Source organism: Mesoplodon densirostris, chromosome 1 (genome assembly GCF_025265405.1).
Source record: "Mesoplodon densirostris isolate mMesDen1 chromosome 1, mMesDen1 primary haplotype, whole genome shotgun sequence".
Classification (NCBI taxonomy): domain Eukaryota; kingdom Metazoa; phylum Chordata; class Mammalia; order Artiodactyla; family Ziphiidae; genus Mesoplodon; species Mesoplodon densirostris.
Window position 1 is genome coordinate 182,758,094 of NC_082661.1, and position 23,278 is coordinate 182,781,371.

Sequence of the window (23,278 nt, forward strand, 5' to 3'; positions counted from 1 at the left end):
AACTTGTGTCAGCAGATTCAAAGAGGAGAAGTATGGTGATAACCATCTACTGAGGCCAGGTTTTCATCCTCTTAGCCGTGAGGTCCCATTTTTACAGGAAAGCTTGCTTGTAATGTATGAGAGGCCCCATGAATAAAATGCAGTGAAAGGGCCTTTTTGACACACTAGTCACAAGTGATTTGATGTTCAGGTTTTCAGGTGTAGAATACTCTGATCATTTTCCTTTGCATGAATCCCTCTATCTTGTATTAGTATAGAATGATAGTCCCTATGTGAACAGAGATTTTTCTCTTAACAATACATCTTATTAGATTTAACATCAGGGCATCTACCCTCAAGACTGGTCCAAGACGTAAATAAGATATTGGACAAATATTGTGTCCATTCCCCTTCTCTTCAACTCCACTGTATTTTGGCCTCTCAAAATCTCCCTTTCCTCACCCTGACTGGCTTATTCCTTCTTCCCACCTTCCTCACTCTTCTTACTCCCAAAGCATCAAAACAGATGGCAAAGCATCAAAACAGTTGCATTAGTGAGTGATTTCTTCAGGGTCCTATTCTCTGCTAGGAACAAGGAACAGAAACCACATAATTGGAATCGCCAGTGTGTTGATACTCAGTAGAGGGTTAGGAATTGGACATAAAGGAGTAAGGAGAGGAGCAGTTTTAGGTGGATGGAACATTTATATTCATTCAGGTCAGTTATTCATTTATTTTTGAGGAATGAGAAGACAGAAAAATATCTCCTTACCTTATCCCACTCCAACTGTGTAAGAAGTGTACTTCTTTCTTAACTACATTGCAAATCCCTAAATAAACCTAACTTTTATTCCACGGCATTAGAAACCAAAATTATCTTAAAATAACAGGCACAAAAATAACAACTTATTGAATGCTTACTTCGTTTAAAACAATGTTCTGAGTACTTTGTGGAAACGAAATCATGCAGTCCCTAGAATGACTTCATGTGGGGGCTGCTCCTATTTCCTTTCACTGGGAAACTGGGGCATAAAGTGGGTATTTATTTTGTTTGACTTACACAAATGGTAAGAAGCAGTCTGTTTGGGGAAATAGTCCAAGACAGTGTGACTCCAGATTCATGCTCAACTACTCTGATATTACTAGGAGATAATTGTGTAGGAGAGGTAATGTGATAAAAACAAAGTACAGTTAACCAAAAGTCTGTAAAAAAAAAAAATTAAAAATAGGAGGATTAACAGCATCCCTGCTAATCAAAGTACACTGTTGAACATATAAGATGTCCAAAATCTCATGTTTCCACCCAGAATGGAGAAAATACCTTTGCCTTCAGGGGTCTACATCCACCAAAAGTATCTCTGGGCTAAGGTTTATTGTACAAAATACATGGGAAATGAAGATCAAATGGAGTCCATCTTCTTGGCAAAATATCCTGAATCTTAACAAAATAGGCCTTTAAAAAATTTTTTTTCATTTAATACTGGAATCTATTCATGGCCTGTTTAAAACTAAGTATGTAAAACCAATGGCTTATACTTCAGGGTACAAATCTTGTGTGTGTGTGTGTGTGTTTGTGTGTGTTTGTATCTTAGCATGAACCACTGCAACAAACATGTATTCTTTTATTTTAAGGGGAAAAGGACCACTGAAGCATACAACTGATGTGATCTATGCAGCTAAAATGATATCAGAATCAGGATCAAGGATGGACGTCCTTGCTCGGCAGATTGCCAACCAGGTGAGTTCTTTACAAATGGATGTGATGAAAGTTCATGGTAATTGCTGTCATTTGACATTGTTTAAAACAAAGTTGAATTTTTACTCTGTTGGGTTGTTTTTTCCTAAATTATTATTGAATTATTTTTAAATTTTTTTGCATAATTAACACACAAGTAGTGGAAAATTTATTCTGAGGAAGTTTATTTCTTGGTGCTTTATTGTTACTACTATTATCATCATTATTATTATTTAGGGCTGAATTATTTTTAAGATTTTTGAGCTTCAAATATATTCAAATTATTCTAAATATCAGCTTTATGAGTTTCAGATATACTCAAATTATTTTAATTGGCTGTAATACCCAGTGTTAGTATTCTTTTTCTTAATATCTCAGATTTCTTATTTTTGCTCTTCAAAATTGGTGCTTTTCAAAAGTATGTTAGGTTTTCTGTGTAAACAATATGTTCTGGCATTCTATGTAAAACTGTGAGACAAATAGTAATTAGTAGAATACTGAAGTGAAGATATAAAAGGTAGGAAGTATTTAATCCTTATAGATGCTCTAAATACTTGGTTTCCTTTCTTTAGATTTCTGATGTCTCTATTCCAGTTTTCTAAGCAGCAGCTACATTATTAGAGTTACCTTTTGCTTAACTTTAATTGAGAAATCTGTCAGTTTCTGTAGTTAATGTACTGAGATATTCAATTATTATTTCAAACTGAGATATAGTATTCCTTTGCAGGTTTTACATTATTCAACTCTATAATAAATATTTATCTATCTTTGGGGGAAAAAACACTTGTCTTTTTTAATCTGAAACTACTTCATATCTTTTTTGTGCATATACTTTAAGAGAAACTTTATTAGGCTACTTATTATTATTTTATCTTTTTATCCTCTTTTTCTTGGAACCTGAGGAGCTTTCTCTTATTAGATATTATATTTTTGGATATAAGGGAAGAGAAATAAACAAGGAAAAATAATAACAGACAAATATTTTAAAACATTCTTGAATATATATATATTCACATATATGATCATATATATTTTTTCAAGTTCTTGCTACTTTAAGCACTATAAACATGTTATTAATCTTTTTAGTATTCAGCATTTACAGTTAAAAACAAGCTCTATTCTAATATAATTCAAAATCTATTATGAATAAATGACTGAAGCCCAAATCTGCCCATGGTTTTCTGTGTTTTAGAATTTTATTGCATTCACTTTTATGAGACAAAATAGTAGTAGGATAAATGAAACCATAATACATTAAACAGATTTATGTGTTCTAATAACTTTTAAAATACTTAATGATTCCTAGCAGTGTACTTCTGTTTATTTTAGAATGCACAATTTTCCAAGTCCAAATAATTGTGTCACTTTGAAGTTGTCCTTTTCTTCTTTACTGATATTCTTCTTTAATTGGATTAGGTCACCTTGCAGTAGGTACTTCTATAACATAGATGTATTAAATTATGCTATTGTTTTTAACATTATTCACGTTGCATGGAAGAAAGCAAAAGTATTGTCTCACTTCCATATAACTTTGACATTTTAAAAGAAGCTTAAAGAAACAGTCACTGACTAATGAAGAATTATGGATGACTCTCTTTGGCCTTTTCCATTTCATATAGTAAAGTAGTTTCAAATGATATATTTAATTTTCATCTGAATAAATATGGTTCTGAAGAATCAGAATTGAATCACTTATTATAGTGACTATCTGGGAAGATTCTCTATGATTGTGCTTTGGATATTTTTTGATAGATTTACATAAAAAATTTAGACAAAAATAATTACTGAAATTGGTTGTGGAATACAATTGAATAATGTAAATAAGCAAGGCAATTTTTACAGTGTCAATGTGTATTATGAAAAAACTCTGCCAGAACATTGGTTGCTTTTAATTTCGAACAAACTAATAGCCCAAAAAACTTTTAATAATTTTTATGATGCTTTCCAGTCTGCTTTTGGCTAGAGTGTCAGAAGGTCAAACATCAATCAATTTTCAATTCTGTCCAACATGGATTTGTGAAATATATATATAGTTGGGCCAATGTAGTTTCATTCTATAAAGTTTCAGAGTCAAAGTTCATATGTAGAGAGAATGAAATGAAATCAAATTGAGACTTCTAGTTCTGCCTTCCTGGATTTTTTATTTTTAACCCTTCTTCCCTGTCTTGCTTCCTTGAACATATGTTTATTGTATATAACTACATACAATTTACTACTCTGGCATTACCATTAGGTAGCTAGGAAGAGATGATTGAAAATCTTCTGTTGTAACATACAGAAGTATAATGTAAGCTAACTTGTCCCAATCACTCAACATCTCTTGGGTTTAGAATTATCTTGACATGGTAAGGTAGATTTCATATGCCATCCAAGACCATGTTGTTTAAGTCCTATAGAACTCTGGTACAAATCCTGTCTCCATTAGCCAGTATATTCTTGAAGGTCAGGATGTTATTAGTTATCACAATTCTTAAACATTTTCCTCATGAATAAAGAGAATGACAAGTTGGAGAAGTATGCTGCTTACAAATTTAGTATTTCGGACTCCTGGTACACATCTCTATTCTTTGACTCTTCATGGTAAATCATCATGTTAGTGGGTATTATAAATTAGATGAACTGGAAAATACCTCACAAGGTAGGAATAATACACTGAAAGATCTCAATTAGTCACAGAAGCAACCTACCCCAAATAGAAAAGAGGTGAATAGGAAACAAAATAAAATTAACATCTGCTCAAGTGTTTTGTGCAAGAAGAGGACAAAATTGGACTTTCTAACCCCTGAATGTTGTGTCTGAATCCTAATACTTCTTCACTGTAAATTATCCAAAGCAAAGATATCCAGATTGTTGACTGGGTACTCCCACCTAACCATAACAGGACACAATTAAAATGAATTTTCAGTGTTAAATATATTGAAAGCCAAAACTAATTTAAGAAAGTTGACATTTAAAAAACAAGATAAAGAATTACAAGGCAAATCATACACAATGCACTCAACTATGAACAAAACAATCTCCAAGTGTAATTTATATTGATATTTTGACAAAATATTGTTGGTGGCTAGCCTGATTTGTATTGTTTCCTGCTGATGTTATGAGTAAAATAAAAATGTAATAAAACTACACTAAAAAGAAACTTACGAAGCATTAATTATATCATTCTAACATGTCCCTTAAGAATATAACTTCTAGATGCATCTTGTGACAATATTTGTATTTTGACACAATTATTTGTCTGAAATTTATTTTGAACAGAGAATTTGATACCTAGATTTGTCCTCCAGATTAATGAACCCCTACTTTACAAAAATGAATGCATGGCAGGTTCTCAGAAATTAAATAGGAATAGATAAAATACTGAAAATATTTTATCTGTTTGCATCCTTGAAGTAAGAGTTTCCTGTTAAAAGGCATGCTGCTTTACTATTTTTCTTTTTTATTGGGTCTTTGTCATTTTCCCATTGAAAACAATACCTTAAATGCTTTGAGGGTGATTATATATTCAGTTTTATTTCATGTATGCAAAACTATAGCCTTAGGTACCCAGAATAAGGCGTTTTAGGGTCTAGGAAGAAGGGGCTATTTGGTGTAAGAGGGGAAGACGAAAGATGAGGAAAGTTTCTCCTTACAAGTGGCTGGCTGACTTTAACCAAAAATTCCAAATAATCAAAATTTGTCTGAATTACCTTACCACTATCCTTTCCATATCCATATTCTTTATACAGGGTAAAACATTTGTATAAGTTTATTTCAATCCAGTAACTCTTCAGTTGACACGTTTAAGGTTTCAGGGAGGGAGATGATGTGTTTTGAGTTTTAATCTAATACATAGGGAAGTCAATCCTTCTGAGAATTTCTCATGGAAGTCAGCATAAACCAGAAAAGTAGGTTGGGCCAGAACTTTATACCTACTAAAGGAAAGGAGCTTTGATGAAGATGGAAAATATCTTTGTCTTTAATTTGCATTAGTGTTCAAAGGATATGTCACTGATAGCAGTCTCTCAATGATTGTATGTCCAAACCAAGTTGAAACTAAAAATGAATTTGAAGCAGTTCTTAAGCTCAGAACTATTTTAGGGACTTCCCTGGTGGTCCAGTGGGTAAGACTCCGTGCTCCCAATGCAGGGGGCCCAGCTTCGATCCCTGGTCGGGGAACTAGATCCCACATGCATGCTGCAACTAAGAGTCTTCATGCTGCAACTAAGAGTCTGCATGCGCAACTAAGAGACCTCACGCTGCAACTAAGACCCAGCACAACCAAAATAAATAAATATATTTTTTAAAAAGACCATTTTAGGGACATCCCTGGTGGCTCAGTGGTTAAGAATCCACCTGCCAATGCAGGGGACACGGGCTCAAGCCCTCGTCCAGGAAGATCCCACATGCCACGGAGCAACTAAGCCCGTGCACCACAACTACTGAGTCTGTGCTCTAGGGCGCAAGTACCACAACTACTGAGCCTGCATGCCACAACTACTGAAGTCCGCATGCCTAGAGCCCGTGCTCTGCAACAAGAGAAGCCACCGCAGTGAGAGACCCACGCACCGCAAGAATAGCCCCCACTTGCCACAACTAGAGAAAGCCTGTGCACAGCAATGAAGACCCTGCGCAGCCAAAAATAAATAAAATAAATATTTTTTTTAAAAGACCATGTTAGTCTAAATAAGGAGATGTGACAAAATTTGAACAACATATACAATTTCTGGTAAAACAACATTTAGGCACTGAAAAATGCCAAACTATAATTTCCCAAATATAACTCTCGCAAGTCAGCAGGTCCACTGTAGACCATATGAATCAATGTCGTCCTCCATCACGACATCATAAAAGAGTCCCACTGTATTTTTACCATACTTCCATAGATACCCTTCTCTTTTGTGTCTTAGAAACCTTAGTTTGCTAAAGAGCAGCAATGATAGGAATAACAAAGAAGAAAAACGTTCAAAGTATGCTGAGATTTCTGGATGTAGAATCAACTCAAATAAATGACTGACCAAATTTAATAGATGGGAGAGAGGGAGGAAGCACTCTTCATTGAGATAGTTAATAGAACAGGAAAAATGGTTTTATAATAGGCAAGATGGAGTATGAGACAGTGGAGGGTTATATGTGTTGAGTGTGAAATCTTGATAAGACAGTGAGATGAGCTGGGGCAATACAATATGTATATGGATTTTCTGAAGACAGGGCTGGATGATAGAGATTTAGTCATGTTTATTTTGTAAGTGATTGATGAAGCCAGAGCAGCATATATTGATACTATTATCCAAGAAGAGGGTAAGAGTGAAAAGATGCCCAAGAATGAAAACTCAGAACACCAATAGGGGTAGCATTGAAAATTTTTAGAAAGCATGTTCGTGAACAAGAGGAGAGAAAGATGGGATTACAGGGTTGAGGGAGGGATTTTGGTTTGAGGGACTTTATGTTGATAGATTCAAGGATAGAAAAAGACATTAAAAGTACAGAAAAAGATGGGATCATGGATGATCTGTGACCCTGAGGAAGGTGAGATGAGACAGCCTCTGGGCTGGAGTATAGGTGGAGAAATGAGCCCTGTGGGAAGGGAAAGGTCATGGACACAGAGTGCTTCTGCTCTCACTGGTTGCTTGAAATTTCTACTCTAGAAATTCACAATGACACCTAATAACTTTCCCTTAACAAATTTTGCCAGCTTAGCAGAATTTGTTGTCTGTAATTGCGAAAGTCCTTTTAACTGTGTCTTAAATAAAGTTTAAACTCCATTATGAGCAAAAAAAAAAAAAGCTAAACTAATGGAATAAAGGTCTTTAAAAGTATTCACTTTGCTAATTTACCCTTAAAATTCAAACTGAAAGGTAATAAATGTTCTTCACTTTTCCTCTCATTACTAAATGATGTATTCTGTATTGATATGAAGCATCTTACTAGAAGAGTGAAAGCCGGTTTAATGTGACAAAACCACTTAGGCTGACATGCCATCTGCTTGTCTGTAGTGAGTGTCCTGGTGGTTATAAAACTTAAATTAAAGAAAAGAAAATACATGAATTAAAAAGCTAACCAGGTGTCCTGGTTAACATCTCCTATCTTAATAAACTGGGAAATAATAACCAAAATGTGTTATGATATTCTACCACTTGATTTGACTAAAAGTCCCTAGCAATATTCCTTTAAAAGTTTTTTTTTGTGCAAATTTTATTTTCTAAAAAGTAAAGGACATGAATGTTCTATTGGGTGGGCTGAAAGGTTTTTTCCTTAAGATGGCTCTAGTAGCACTTAGAGGTAGTCTTTAATTTCATTCGAAACAATTTTGTTAGATCATAGGTGACAGCTGTCTTATCAGTGTGCATTTATAAAAAAGACATCAAAAGTGGTGAATTTTTGTGTAGCCATTTTAATATTGAATATGGAAGAAAAAAACCAACATTTTCAGCATATTATGCTTTACTATTTCAAGAAAGGGAAAAGCCAACTGAAACACACAAAAAGATTTGTGCAGTGTATGGAGAAGGTGCTGTGACTGATTGAATGCATCAAAAGTGGTTTGTGAAGTTTTGTGCTGGAGATTTCTCTCTGGACAATGCTCCATGGCTGGGTAGAGTTGAAGTTAAATCAAAACAGTAGCTGAGAGCAATCAACGTTATACCATTTGGGAGATAGCCAACATACTCAAAATATCCAAATCAAGTGCTGACAATAATTTGCACCAGTTTGGTTATGTGAATCGCTTTGATGTTTGGGTTCCACATAAGTTAAGCGAAAAAACCTTCTTGACCATATTTCTGCATGCAATTCTCTACTGAAATGTAATGAAAACATTCCATTTTTAAAACAAATTGTGACAGGCAATGAAAAGTGGATACTGTACAATAATGTGGAACAGAAGAGATCGTGGGACAAGTGAAATGAACCACCACCAACCACACCAAAGGCCAATCTTCATCCAAAGAAGGTGATGTTGTATATATGGTGGGATTGGAAGGGAGTCCTCTATTACAGGGGTCCCCAACCCCCAGGATGCAGACTGGTACCAGTCTGCGGCCTGTTAGGAACTGGGCCACACAGCAGGACGTGAGCGGCGGGCGAGTGAGCAAAGCTTCATCTCCCGTCACTCACGTTACCACCTGAACCATCACCCCTGCCACCGTCCGTGGAAAAATTGTCTTCTATGAAATTGGTCCCTGGTGCCAAAAAGGTTGGGGACCACTGTTCTATTATGAGCTCCTTCCAGGAAACCCAATGATTAATTCCAACAAGTACTGCTCCCAATTAGACCAACTGAAAGTGGCACTGGACAAAAAGCGTTCAGAGTTAGTCAACAGAAAATGCATAATCTTCCATCAGGATAATGCAAGACCACATGTTTCTTTGATGACCAGGCAAAAACTGTTACAGCTTGGCTGGGAAGTTCTGATTCATCCGCCATATTCACCAGACATTGCACCTTCGGATTTCCATTTATTGTGGTGTTTACAAAATTCTCTTAATGGAAAAAATTTCAATTCCCTGGAAGACTGTAAAAGGTACCTGGAACGGTTCTTTGCTCAAAAATAGAAAAAGTTTTTGGAAGACAGAATTATGAAGTTGCCTGAAAAATGGCAGAAGGTAGTGGAACAAAAGGGTGAGTATGTTGTTCAATAAAGTTCTTGGTGAAAATGAAAAATGTGTCTTTTATTTTTTATTTAAAAAACCGAAGGCACTTTTTTGGCCCACCCAGTACCAATCTAGGTCCCCAAATTTTTCAATTAGCTTTATGTAAAAATATAAAAGGTGAGGAAAACATAAATTGATTTTAATAACGGAGGTTTGGCAAATAGTAGAAGAGCATTCTTAAAGTGGGAATGATTCATTCTCCTGGTTCTGCTTCTGGGCAGCTAAAAGTGACTCAGAAAGATTTTCCAAATGTCAATAGAAAAGAAGGCTTTAACAAGTCTTATAGTATGGAATTTACCAATCACTATGTTTTTCATACTTCACTTATAAAACTACCATCTTTAGGTGTAACCAACATTTTCATCAATTCTGGGAATGAAGGGTAAATCTGGGTCAAGTAACTTAATTTCAGAATTTCAACTTCAGATTTTCTACTCATTTGACTCATTCTTTGCTTAACACAATTCTAGACTCTTCTAGCATGGCCTTGAAAGTGTCTTGAGAGAGACTGTATGTTTTGCTTAAACTTAGGTGATTGCAACATTGGTTATCAGTTAACAATCTAATTATTAATTTGCAAGTTTGATTTTATCAGAAGTTATATAGTGGTGCTGGTCTTTAAGGAGCAAATTCACACTAATCCTACCTACAATATACAGATAAGAGTGGCAATTTAAGCAACCAATTTACAAATCAGAGTGGCAATTTACTGTTTATATATATAAGAAAAAACTGGCAGGAAGACTGATATTGTTCCTAGACCTTAGAGGTAGGGATTGGAGCCAGATCATGTGAGTCTGAATACCAGCTTTACTATTTCTCAGTTGGGCAAGTCAATTAACTTATCTATGCCTCAGTTTCCTCCTTTGTTAAGGAGGAAACTGAGGCATAGAGAAGGAGGCATAGAACTTGCCTCATGAAGTTGTGTGATTATTAAAAGAGTTAATATAGGTAAAGCACCTAGAAGAGTATATGACAGATAGAACACTGTATGTGTCAAAGATTATCATTGAGTCCATCCATAAGAACAAACAATAGATAAGACCATTCATTACTCAGGATAGACAAAGCAATGTTTTGAATGAATGTAATAAGAGATCATTGTGCAGTGAATGAAACAGAAAACTCAATTCAAATATTTAGGCAAATTATAAATTCTATCCAAAACCTAGCTTGCAAATATGCAAAATGACAATAATTAGATCTCAGTAAAATGGCCCTATGAATACTAACTTAGAATTATGCATGTAAAGGACATGGCACAGTGCCTGACACATAAGAAGTACCTAATAAAGATCAACTTCCTGTCGTGGTAAAACAATGACATGACTTGCCTGTCATCATTATAGGTAATTCTAGGTAGCTAATTTTTGTCTTTAAAAAAATCTAAGCAATCTTCACTTCAAAATAGACATAGTGTTCCCATAAATTCTCTTTTTCCTTGAAACTATGCAACCCATGGTAATCTGTGATTAAAAAAAAATTCACTCCAAATTCTCCTAAGTTCAGTGACTGAAAATAAAATGGATTTAAAAGCAAGTAGATATGGATTCAAATACTGGCTCTAGCATAAGCTCTTCAATCCTGGGAAAATTATTATGCTTTCTAAACTTCTCATTTCTCATGTGTAAATTGGAGAAATCCCTTCCTTTACTTGTTTTTTGCTTCTTCTTCCTCCTCCTCCCTTCCCTTCTCTCTCTCTCTCCTTTTTTTTAATCCTTTCTCTCCTTCTCTTTCTTCTTACTTAGTTACAGTTTAATCCTCCTGATGACACTTGTGGGAGTAACCTTTCTTCTGTGTTAAAAATTTGAGAAATTTTTAACCTTAATATCAAGGTCTCTCTATCATCTTATCTGATTATCTCTCTGGCTGGTTATTATGTGTCATGTCATCTGTCCATGCCTATCTAGCAGGTTGATAGTATTTCTGCAGAAGAATTTATATCTTTGCTACCTTTGTTGACTAAATTTTACTCAAAAGTCACATGTTCTTATCTTGTCCACACATTCTGGAGCTATGTAGATTAGTCTATTTAGCAAATATAAAAGAGAATAAGATTCTCAGGAATTTTTCAACAACACTCCAGCTTACTAACTACTGTGTAAAAGCAGAAATGCATGGAATAATTTCAGGTCTTTCATCCTGATTTTCAGTTTTCATTTTAGGCTATTAGAATTAAAGCTTTTTAAATAATAACATTTTTACTACTATAGAAATAATATAATTTAAGTAATATATATTAAGATATGTAAAATATGAAGAGTGAAAAATATTGATTATATCATGTTTATTTACCATTTTCACATATTTATTTCCCGCTATGTTTTAAACACAAGCATAAACACATATTTTTTACATACTTTGATTGAGATAGTATGTGAAATTTTAAATGCTGTGTTTTTTACCTTCCAAAAACATTTTCCTTTGAAAATATTAATTTTTTTTTTTTTTTTTTTTTTTTTTGTGTTACCCGGGGCTCTCACCATTGTGGCCTCTCCCGTTGTGGAGCACAGGCTCTGGACACGCAGGCTCAGTGGCCATGGCTCACGGGCCCAGCCGCTCTGCGGTATGTGGGATCCTCCCGGACCGGGGCACCCACCCATGTCCCCTGCATCGGCAGGCGGACTCTCAACCACCGTGCCACCAGGGAAGCCCTGAAAATATTAATTTTTGAGACTGTATAATATCACATTATATAAATATGTATCCTTATTTAATCTTTTCACTATTATAGAATATTTATTTCCAAATTTTGCTATTGTAAGTAAGGCTGCAGTGAATTGAATATCTTTGCATATAAGTTACAGTTCATGTTTCCATATCCTTATGAATGTTTTTAAAGTGAAATTAAGTCATTGGGGATTTAAAAAAATCTATTCTAATTGCATAGGAGAAAGAACACAAACATTAAACACTGACCCCAGATATTTATCATGTTATGATTAACCACAAAGCTCTACTCCAGGAAATTCCTTACAGAAGCTAACATAATGTAGGAGACTGTTTTTCATAAAGAAATTTAATACATCTCTAAAACATGTATGCTGCCTCTTTCTTGGCTCCAGGTAGATCCACAGCTGTTAGCTAAGGTGGAAATGATTTATTTTCTCAGTAATAGCTAAAACCATTAAATGCTGAAAGTAATAGAACATAATATATGTTTTGTTGCAGATGTTTTTAATGCCCATATAAATAACTAAGGACAGGCAATGCAGAACTATGGGTCCCAAGGAGTATTCTAATAGCAACTTTAGATGAAGGGAATAATTACATTTTAAATACTTCTTCAGATTTACCTAAAAATGAAATCTAAGGCTTCTGACTTTATCATAAATTAAAGGCAATTATTTCATGTACCTTTTCATGTCTGGAAATTCCTTTACTACTTCTTCTGTCTATGCTAAAGTAGTTAAGGTTGGAACATGAAGAAACTCTTCTAATGGTGGAAGCATATCAGAATCTACATGGCCTTGGTCGGAGAAATGGGACTCAATGCAAATAAAGTCAGTGCATTATAAGATACTTGCAATCTCAATATTTAATTGCTCTGATATATTTACTCTTTGTTTTGCTATTTCCATTTTTATCTCATGCATGTTTAGTGCCCAGATCCATCATGCAAACAGGACTTGTTGGCCTACCTGGAACAGATTAAATTCTACTCTCACCAGCTGAAAATCTGCAGTCAAGTTAAAGCTGAGATCCAGAACCTGGGAGGAGAGCTCATCATGTCAGCGGTGAGTACTGCCCCAGACTTATCCCATCACATGTGGAAGATACTTGAAACAAAGAAGCTACACCCCACCTTACACCACCAAATCTTTTAGGGCCATGTAGGTTAGAAAAAACTCAACTGGAGTATATAAAATTGCATGAAACTAAACTAGCAAGAAATCTTGCCAGATTTCTTAAAGAAATGTTAAGTCAGTATAGCTTGTCTTAATTTACTTCAGAGATTTTACAGTGAATCAGGTTTTGTAAGCCCCTTGTATGAGAAATGGATGTGTATTTAGAGCATGGTTTTCTTAATTGAATCCTATATTTTTTTTAATAAAAATAAGGGCATATGTAATTGCAAATCAATGAAATAATTGCTTTATTACTATTAATTAATATTCACTTTCTCATTATTCATTTTTATATCATAGAAATTCAGGTCTTGAAAACTGTTACCTCCAGATGTAATTGTAGCAGTAGAATATGATGGAATGTAAATAGGTTTAGAGGAACCTTCATAAATTCTTTGGTGACCCTGAGTTTCAAATTGCTATAAAATGACCATGGTAGAAATAATGTCTACCTTTTCTACTCATCTTTTAATAACAGTAGATCATTTCTCTAGAGTGGGTATGGTAATAAAATAATATTTGATGTCTATATTGGATTCAGTTATCAGTGACTTTGAGAAGGACATTAGCCAAGATTATAAATTTAAGTTAAAGTGAAACATCATGAACATTCTAAGAACTTATATTCATGAGGACAAATTTTTTAAAATGACAGCATACATATAAATGTGTAAGGCTGGAAGCTCTTTAGCCAGACTTTGGTCTTTCCCCCAATGAACTAACATTTTTCAAAAGAACATAGTTGCAAAACAAAAACAAAGGGAATTCCTCAGCAGCCCAGTGGTTAAGACTCTGCACTTTCACTGCCAAGGGCCCGGGTTCAATCCCTGGTCAGGGAACTAAATCCCGCAATCTGCACAATTGGCTTAAAAAAAAAAAAAAAGAAAGCAAAGAATTACTATCAAGCGTAGTCGGCTGGGAACTAATCCTTACTGACTATCTCTTGCCTATATTTTGTCTCATTTAATCTTCACAATAACATGCCAGATAGATTGTTTAGTTGTTTGTTTTATGTTCTTTAAAACTTGAAAAAAAAAGGAAATTTAGAAAGGTTAAATAGCTTCCCCAAGTTCCTATTAGTAAATATCAGACCTGGGGGTTTACCTTCAAAGGTCTTCCCTTCTCTGTTCAGGTGGACAGGCTTGAATCTATGATGAAACTAAAAACCAAAAATCAAAAGTGAATAATTTGGAAATTATGTCTAAATAATTATTAGAGATAAAATATTAGTTTCCTTGATATTCAAATTTTTCAAAAACAGTAATACAAACATAACCTGTGCTATATTGGTTCCCTATCATTTTTCAAAGGAAAATTCATTTTAAGTAGTCACTGTCTAGCCACACAGAAATGTGTGTGGGTATATGAATCCATGTGTGACTACATATATGCATATATACAAACAGAATACACATACATATATAAACATTTTAAAATATTGTATCTTTATTTTGGATTATTAGACACTCAGTCTTCATTTTCTCACTTAACATTATACTACTTTATTTTTATATTTTAAAAATTCATTTATTTAATTTATTTATCTTTGGCTGTGTTGGGTCCCCTTTGCTGCGCGCGGACTTTCTCTAGTTGCGGTGAACAGGGGCTACCCTTTGTTGCGGTGTGCAGGCTTCTCATTGCAGTGGCTTCTCTTGTTGCAGAGCATGGGCTTTAGGCATGTGGGCTTCAGTAGTTGTGGCACATGGGCTCAGTAGTTGTGGCTCTGGGCTCTAGAGTGTAAGCTCAGTAGCTGTGGCACACAGGCTTAGTTGCTCCGGCATATGGGATCTTCCTGGACCAGGGCTCGAACCCGTGTCCCCTGCATTGGCAAGTGGATTCTTAACCCCTGCGCTACCAGGGAAGTTCCCATTATACTACTTTAAATGTGTAAAAAATATATTTATTTGCAGACCCAAGCCTGTCATCTGTTTACTTTTCTCAATTTCACACACTCACCATCATTCACAAGGTCTAAATCCATATGAATTTTCTTTTCCAATTATATATTTACCTCTTCATGTTGTCTGAAGCTAAGCTTTCAAAAATGTTGATAGAAGTTTGACATATACATTATGTTAAAATGTATTACTGTTAATGCCCCCTCCAAATATAATTTCCTCCAGATGTACAAATTGAGTTTTTATCCCTTCCTGTTTGATATGATGATTCAAATTCATGAACTTTACATATTTTACAGATAGATTAAGCATGAACCATTTAGAATCCATGATTTACAATTTAAAAGCTGTCATTATATAAAATGAAGAATAGCATTGCAAATCCAAAGCTATTTTGTCATCATTTCACCCACAATTTTCCATTAGAAAAAATAAATCTGAAGAAAGGGAGCATGTCATGCACCCTTTTACATGCCTTACTGCCATCTGCTTGCAGGTAGATCCTGGAAAGCTTTTAAAATACATTTAATTGTGTGTGTCAAAGCACAATTGCTTTATTCCCTCTGTGATCCTGAGTTCTCGTCTTCTTTCTTCTTTAAATTGAGAAGAAGTTCTAAACTAAGCCATCATTTTTCTGTGAGGTCTTTTGAAAAGTAATAAACCTGATTGTAAAGCAGGGAAACCCATTAAAAATTACAAAAATTTGGTATTCAAAATGACACTTTTCAAAGTTTGCATTCCAAAATCAGATTCATGAAACATTACTTTTAACAAATATATTTGGTTAGAAGGAAATAGGTATGAATGGAATGCATTTCTGGAGTGAATGGGCAGAATGTATTCTGGGTCTGGAGTATCAGCGTTTAGGATAAAGAAGATTAGTTCATAACATAAAGGAATTTGAAATCATTCTCAAAATAGACCATTTAATTAAAATAATTTTCCAATGATTCTTATGTCTATCTGCAAGCATTTAGCCTGAAGTTACATATTTTATTTATAACGAAACCAAAGTGTAGTTAGTCCAAAACTCCAGCCGTGAATTGAGCGTCCCCTCAGCACCAGGCAACTGAGAACATCTGGGAGATGCAAAGCCTCCTTTAAGATCCTCAAATATGTGCAAAATTAAGGTACATAAAATATACCTAAATATACAAAAATGACTTCAAAATAATGTAATAGGCCATATGATAGTTGAATGAACAAAAGCATATGGTAAGAGGTGAAGGAATAATTAATTCCACTGATGTGGCAAGTGAACAAGAGAAAGCTCCAGAAAGTGGTTTGACTCTAATTTGGTCCTTGATTAATAGGTAAAACAAAACAAAACAAAACAAAAAACGCTGTATATTTATGAGGGAAGGAGGGGAAAAGGATTTGAGGTAAATAGAACAACTGAAGTAGGAAGATAGAAATAGGGAAAGATGAGGACTTTTATAGAAATAACAAACAGTCTGAAGTGATTGCAAACAACTGGTACTTGGTCTGTTGGTGTGTATTAAGGGGGGTGGGAAATAGAAGAGAAGCTTTAAATGAAACTACGCCTGTTTCAAAAGGATCACTAACAACATTTCAACTTTATCTTATAGGCAATTGAGAGTAATTGAAAAAGTTGAAGTTTGAAATAGGTATAAACCAATATATGTTTTAGAAGTTAACATTTTTTTAAAGAGTTCATACCTAAACTTTTATTTTTATTGAAGTATAGTTGATTTATAATATTATATTTGTTTCAGGTGTACAACACAGTGGTTCAATGTTCTTATAGATTATATGCTATTTAAAGTTATTATAAAATTATAGTTATATTTCTCTGTGCTGTGCAATATATCCTTGCATCTTTTTTTTTATTGAAGTACAGTTGATTTACAATGTTGTGCTAATTTCCACTGTACAGAAAAGTGACTCAGTTATACACATATATACATTCTTTTTTTAATATTCTTTTCCATTATGGTTTATCCCAGGAGATTGGATATAGTTCCCTGTGCTATATATAAGGAACTTGTTGTCTATCCATTCTAAATGTAATAGTTTGCATCTAGTAACCCCAAACTCCCAGTCCATCCCTCTCCCTCTCTCCCTCCCCCTCGGCAGCCACAAGTCTGTTCTCTATGTCTGTGAGTCTGTTTCTGTTTCGTAGATAGGTTAATTTGTGTCACATTTTAGATTCCACATATAAATGATATCATATGGTATTTGCCTTTCTCTTTCTGACTTACTTCCCTTAGTAAGATAATTTCTTGTTGCACCTGTCTTGCTGCAAATGGCATTATTTCATTCTTTTTAATGGTTGAATAGTATTCCATTGTATATATGTACCACATCTTCTTTATCCATTCATCTGTTGATGAACATTTAGGCTGTTTCCATGTCTTGGCTATTGTGAATAGTGCTGCAGTGAACATTGGGGTGCATGTATCTTTTTGAATTATAGTTTTATCTGGGTATATGGCCATGAGTGGGATTGCTGGATCATATGGTAATTCAATGTTTAGTTTTTTGAGAAACCTCCATACTGTTCTCCACAGTGGCTGTACCAATTTACATTCCCACCAGCAGTGTAGGAGGGTTCCCTTTTCTCCATACCCTCTCCAGCATTTGTTATTTGTAGACTTTTTTTTTTTAGTGTATTTATTTTATTTTTGGCTGTGTTGGGTCTTCGTTGTAGTGTGCAGGCTTCTCATTGCAGTGGCTTCTCTTATTGCAGAGCACGGGATCTAGGTGCGTAGGCTTCAGTAGTTGTGGCTCGTGGGCTCTAGAGCGCAGGCTCAGTAGTTGTGGCACATGGGCTTTGTTGCTCCATGGCATGTGGCATCTTCCCAGACCAGGGCTCGAACCTGTGTCCCCTGCATTGGCAGGTGGATTCTTAACCACTGCACCACCAGGGAAGCCATTTGTAGACTTTTTAATGATGGTCATTTTGACCAGTGTGAGGTGGTGCCTCACTGTAGTTTTGATTTATACTTCTCTAATAATTAGTGATGTTGACCATCTTTTCATGTGCTTACTGGTCATCTTTATATCTTCTTTGAAGAAATGTCTATTTAGGTCTTCTGCCCATTTTTTGGAAAGGGTTGTTTGTTTTTTGTTGTTGAGTTGTATGAGCTCCTTGTATATTTTGGAAATTAAGCCCTTTAGGTCACATCATTTGCAAATATTTTCTCCCATTCTGTATGTTGTGTTTTTGGTTTTTTTTTTTTATGGTTTCCTTTGCTATGCAAAAGCTTGTAAGTTTGATTAGGTCTGATTTGTTTATTTTTGTTTTATTTCTGTTGCCTTGGGAGACTCCTCGTATCTTATTTATTTTATACATAGTAGTTTGTACCTCTTAACACCCTACCCATATCTTGCCCCTCCCCACTTCACTCCCTCCAGTGGTAACCACTGGTTTGGTCTTTATGAGTCTGTTTCTGTTCTGCTATATTTATTCATTTATTTTTTAGATTCCACATATAAGTAATAGCATACAGTATTTGCCTTTCTCTATCTCACTTATTTCACTAAGCATAATACTTTCTTGGTCCATTCATGTTTTTTTTTGCAAATGGCAGAATTTCATTCCTTTTTACTGCTGAATAATATTCCCGTGTGTGTGTTTGTGTTTGTGTGTGTGTGTATGCATCTGCATGCTACATCTTTATTTTACCAGGGTGCTGATAGATGGAAAGATGAGAGACTGGAAGATAGAAGACTCTTTAGGAATGATTTTTTTTTAAAGTCCAAGAGCATTAACAGTGAGAACCTGGGTTAAGGCAGTCTTGGTGAGAATGGAGATGTATGTATCCTTGCAAGAAAAAATTCTGAGGTAGAAATGATTAGAATCAATGATCTATTGAATTTTAAGGATGAAGAAGAAGGAAGAATTAAGACTTACCCCCAATGTTTTGAGAGTTGGTAGCTTTCATAGTTAAAAGTGGCATCATTAGCCAAAAGCTATACACAGAAGAAAGAGCAGATCAAGAAGGGTAAGGCAGCTCATTCAGGTTTTAGTCGTAAGTGACTTAGTCATAAGCAACTAAGAGGTATCCAAGGAGAAAAGTCTAAGAGAAGTTGGGTATATGGTTTTGGAACTGAGGAGAGAGATATGAAAGAGAAATAGATGGGATCATCCAGTGAAAGTATGCTGAATAAGACCAGAAATAGCTGAGACAGAGATCCAGAAAGAATGTTTTTCCTACACATGTTATTCTAATGTGCCTGTATCAGACACAGAGACTTAGTTGTAGCCGTTTAAAGAAATTGGGAGTTTACTATCTCCATAAAAATAAATAAATAAATAAATCCAAGAATGGGCAGTTCTGAATGTCAACTTCACAAAGTCATCAGGGAATCAGGCTCTTATGTCTTTCTGCTTTATTATGCTTGGCTTCTGGTTTCCATTTTTATTAGGATCAAAATATGTCTTCTCTAACTCTAGTAGCTATGGCATTTGTATTCCAGACAGTAAAAATGAAGAGAAGCAGAAGCAAACTTTCCTAAATCTTTTTTAACTCTCTTGCAAATGCTTTCTCTTACATATTATTGCCAAGACTTCAGTTATATGGCTATGTATAAGTGCAAAGGACACCACAAAATGTAAAATTTGTTTGTTTGTTTCTGTGTGTTTTAATCTAGTCATGTTGCTTTCCCCAACTAAATCAGAGTTTTGTTTCTATGAAGAGAGAATACTTATTGGGTGACAACTAGCAATTATACCATATCCCTCTATTAGGACAAAATTCACAGCAGTACTCATATATATCCTAATTATCTGCTTTTTTATACATTTTCTCCTTTAGACTATAGAGTCCATGAATATCTTTGAATAATTGAAGATACAATAGCCAGTAACTAGAAACACAGAAAATTCAGGTTAACTGAGCCTTAAAGCACATATTGGATTTTACATTTATAAGGTATCTTTACATCTTTTCTGAAGCAGGATCAGTACTATGGTGAAAGCAAAAATTAGGCCATAGTGGGCTGAATACTGAGTATACAGTAAGAGAGAAAAGATGGTAGCTTACACTAGATTTTCCAGCAGTTTGTAGTTGAAAGGAAGGAGGAAGTAGGGGGTGGGGAAGAGACTGAGACAGACTTGGGCAAATGGAATTGCTGGAAGCTTCTTCTTATTACTTTTTTTTCCCTGCTCTCTTTTTTTTTTTTCAAGCATTTTACTTATGTACTTTGTAAATGGTAGTAATTGAGCAAATATTTAGGTAAAGAGCAAGAAGCCAGAAAAGAATGACTCTGTAAGGATTAAGACTGTAACTGAGTGAATAAAATCTTAAGCAAGAGAGAAGGAGTGAAATTAGGAAAACAGGTAGAAAGTGTAGATTCGGAAAAAAGAACTTTTCTCCTGAGGAACAGATCCAGATAAATGAAGAGAAATGAGGATATAAAAACATTTAGATACAGATGAATGAGGATATAAAAACATTTAGATACAGGCATTTTGGTAAAATGGGAGCAGTAATTTCCCATTAAGATTAAGACTTGAGTGCTCTATCCACAGTTTTATTTTAGCAAAAGAACAAAGTAAATATGTCCATATATTCAAAGACTTTTCAGTATTGCTTAGAAGAGAAAATAATCTAAGTTAATACCAATGATTTGAGATAGTAATCAGATATACTGTGTGCTAGACATTATTCTACCAGTGCGGAGCTCCAGGACATTGCCTGGATTATGGAAATTGACTCAGCTTCATTTTATCCTTCAGTCACATGAAAAGGAAGCCTTCCAATGGCTATCCTCTCTCACAAAAAGGGGGAATATATAAAAGCTTAATTGAAAAAAATGATAGCAAAATACAGTGAAACCATGTAATTAAATGTACTGTTGCAGATCATTTTCCATAGCCTTCTTGACTTATTAATGTACTAATTAGGAATACATTACAAGTATAACTCTAAGAAGATTAAAATGTACCTGGGTTACCTAAGGGCATTCCAATAAATTCTCTGTCAGTTGTTCCTCTAGCGGCCTTAAGCATGGTGCCAAGTGGGGAAGCTATTTTACCTTGTGAAATGAGTCTTGCTATAAAGAAATAAATATTCTTATATTCTAGCCTGTATATATATATATGTGTGTGTGTGTGTGTGTGTGTGTGTGTGTGTGTGTATATATGAAGTTTAAGAGAAAAAATCAAATAATTGGTTTTAAATTCTTAAAATTACTCTTTCCCAAAGTGTTATGCTTCTAGGCTAGCAATTTTTTATACTACCTAAAGCTGATTAATTACATAATCACCATGTTTTGTGCATTTCCTTTAATGTGTTTAATTGTGCTCTCTTACCCTGAGCAGATGTGCCAAAGCCACAATTTAAAAAATTGGATAAATAATAAAACTAATCAGTCGGGGGGCGGGGGGAAGATCAGCAAGATGGAAAATTTGCCAAACAACAGCAATTCAGCTTTAGCTGAAATCAAGGGGCAGTGCACATTCAACTAGGAATGATAGGGAACAGTAACAATGCAGCTATTGACTGAAAGAGCCACTAGGGCCTGCAGAATGCAGGCAATGAATTACATACAGAAGGATTTAGTAGGTTAATGTGCTTGCCATGTTAAGACATTAAGGGAATTAGTTAATGAGCTTTCTGAACCTGCTGTAATCATTGGTAGTCATCAAGAACATTGGGAAAACTAAAAGAAGATTTGGAAAATCAATGAAGTATTTAGAGATTTAAAAAAGGACTAGGAGATGTATGAAATGGAATGGGGAGAGATGAAAGAAATGACGAAGGGGAGAAGGGCGAGGAGAAAAAGTAAAGAGAAGGAAGAAGACACCTGGCCAATAAATTTAACTCTCAAGAATGTTGGGAGTTTTCAGTTTGTTTTTAGTGCCGAATAGGAGGCAAATGGAAGTAATAGACCTTAGTAATTCAAAGAATATATTTTAAAAACAAGAAAAAATGTGGAGGTATTTTCTTTTTTTCTTTTCTTTCTTTTTTTTTTTTTATTCCTTGCAATGTAGTAAAGTAGTCTATGAAGTTCTCTTGGTATTTAGGTAAGCTGATATCACAATGGATTAGATTTTCTTGATTGTGTTATGCATCTGGTTGTAGTAACACTTGAAGGAATCTTATAATCTCTTCATGTTATAACTATCTAACTCAAATTAGCTTTACAAACAATGAAATAGGTCAAGGACTTTCAATGACTTGCCTTAGTGCATGACAGTATCTAACAGCAGAGTCAGGGCCAAAATCTAATTCTCAAGTTCTTTACTCCATCACTACCGAAAGTAAGCTCTATTGCCTCCAAGTGGGGTTAGTGGCAAAATGGCAGGAGGTGGTCTTGGTATACTCAGCTGGGATAGTTGCTGTGGAAATCAAGAGATAAGGAATTTTTTTTTAATTGGGGTATAGTTGTTTTACAATGCTGTGTTAGTTTCTACTGTACAGCAAAGTGGAGTTCCCTGTGCTATACAGCAGGTTCTTATTAGTTATCTATTTTATACATATTAGTATATATATGTCAATCCCAGTCTCCCAAAGATAAGGAATGGTTTTAATAGAAAGATGTGGAAAACACTGACTTGAACACAGTATTAACTGATAAAAATGATGATTTAATGTTCTTAGATTTTTAAGAAAGCCTGACCAGAACACATTCTTCATCTTGAACATAAGAAGCTAACAGGAGGGAAAACTACTGGACTCCAAATTAGGAGACCCAGGTTGTAGTCTAGATCTTAATCTCTTTGAGTTTGTTTCTTTATCTATCTCTTGAACTAAGGTTTGGAATTAAATGAGCTCTATGGTTCCTTCCAACTCATAATTTCTGATCTTATTCTCTTTTGTAATGAATATTTAAATTTCTTTCTCATTCTGTCTTCTGTATATTCTGTGGCTATTTTATTTGTGATTATCATGGGGATTATGTTTAACATCCCAAAGTTATAACATTTTAACTTGAATTTGTAGCAGCTTAAATTCAATAACATACAAATTCTTTCCTCTTAACAGCTCTATTCTCCACTTCTTTCAGTTGCTGATGCTACAAAATTACATTTTTATACATTGTGTGTCCAAAAACATAAACAAATAAAATTTTTAATGCATTAGTGTCTTAAATTATGTAGAAAACAAAATATGGAGTTAAAAACCAAAAATACATTCATACTTACTTTTAGACTGATAATTGCTTTTTTTAAAAAAGGTTAGCTTCTTAAGTCACATGGAAAACAAAAAGTGGAG

The 23,278-nt window shown here is 34.6% G+C and overlaps 1 protein-coding gene across 1 annotated transcript in view; it reads left to right on the top strand.

Annotated features, from left to right (window-relative positions):
- The window catches only part of CTNNA3 (catenin alpha 3), a 1,652,440-nt gene that overhangs the window by 1,585,480 nt on the left and 43,682 nt on the right, over nucleotides 1-23,278 (top strand). Inside the window, exons 15-16 of the mRNA XM_060092416.1 lie at nucleotides 1,612-1,717; nucleotides 12,949-13,083. Of these exons, the coding sequence (XP_059948399.1) occupies nucleotides 1,612-1,717; nucleotides 12,949-13,083 (241 nt within the window). The remainder of the gene's footprint in view (nucleotides 1-1,611; nucleotides 1,718-12,948; nucleotides 13,084-23,278) is intronic.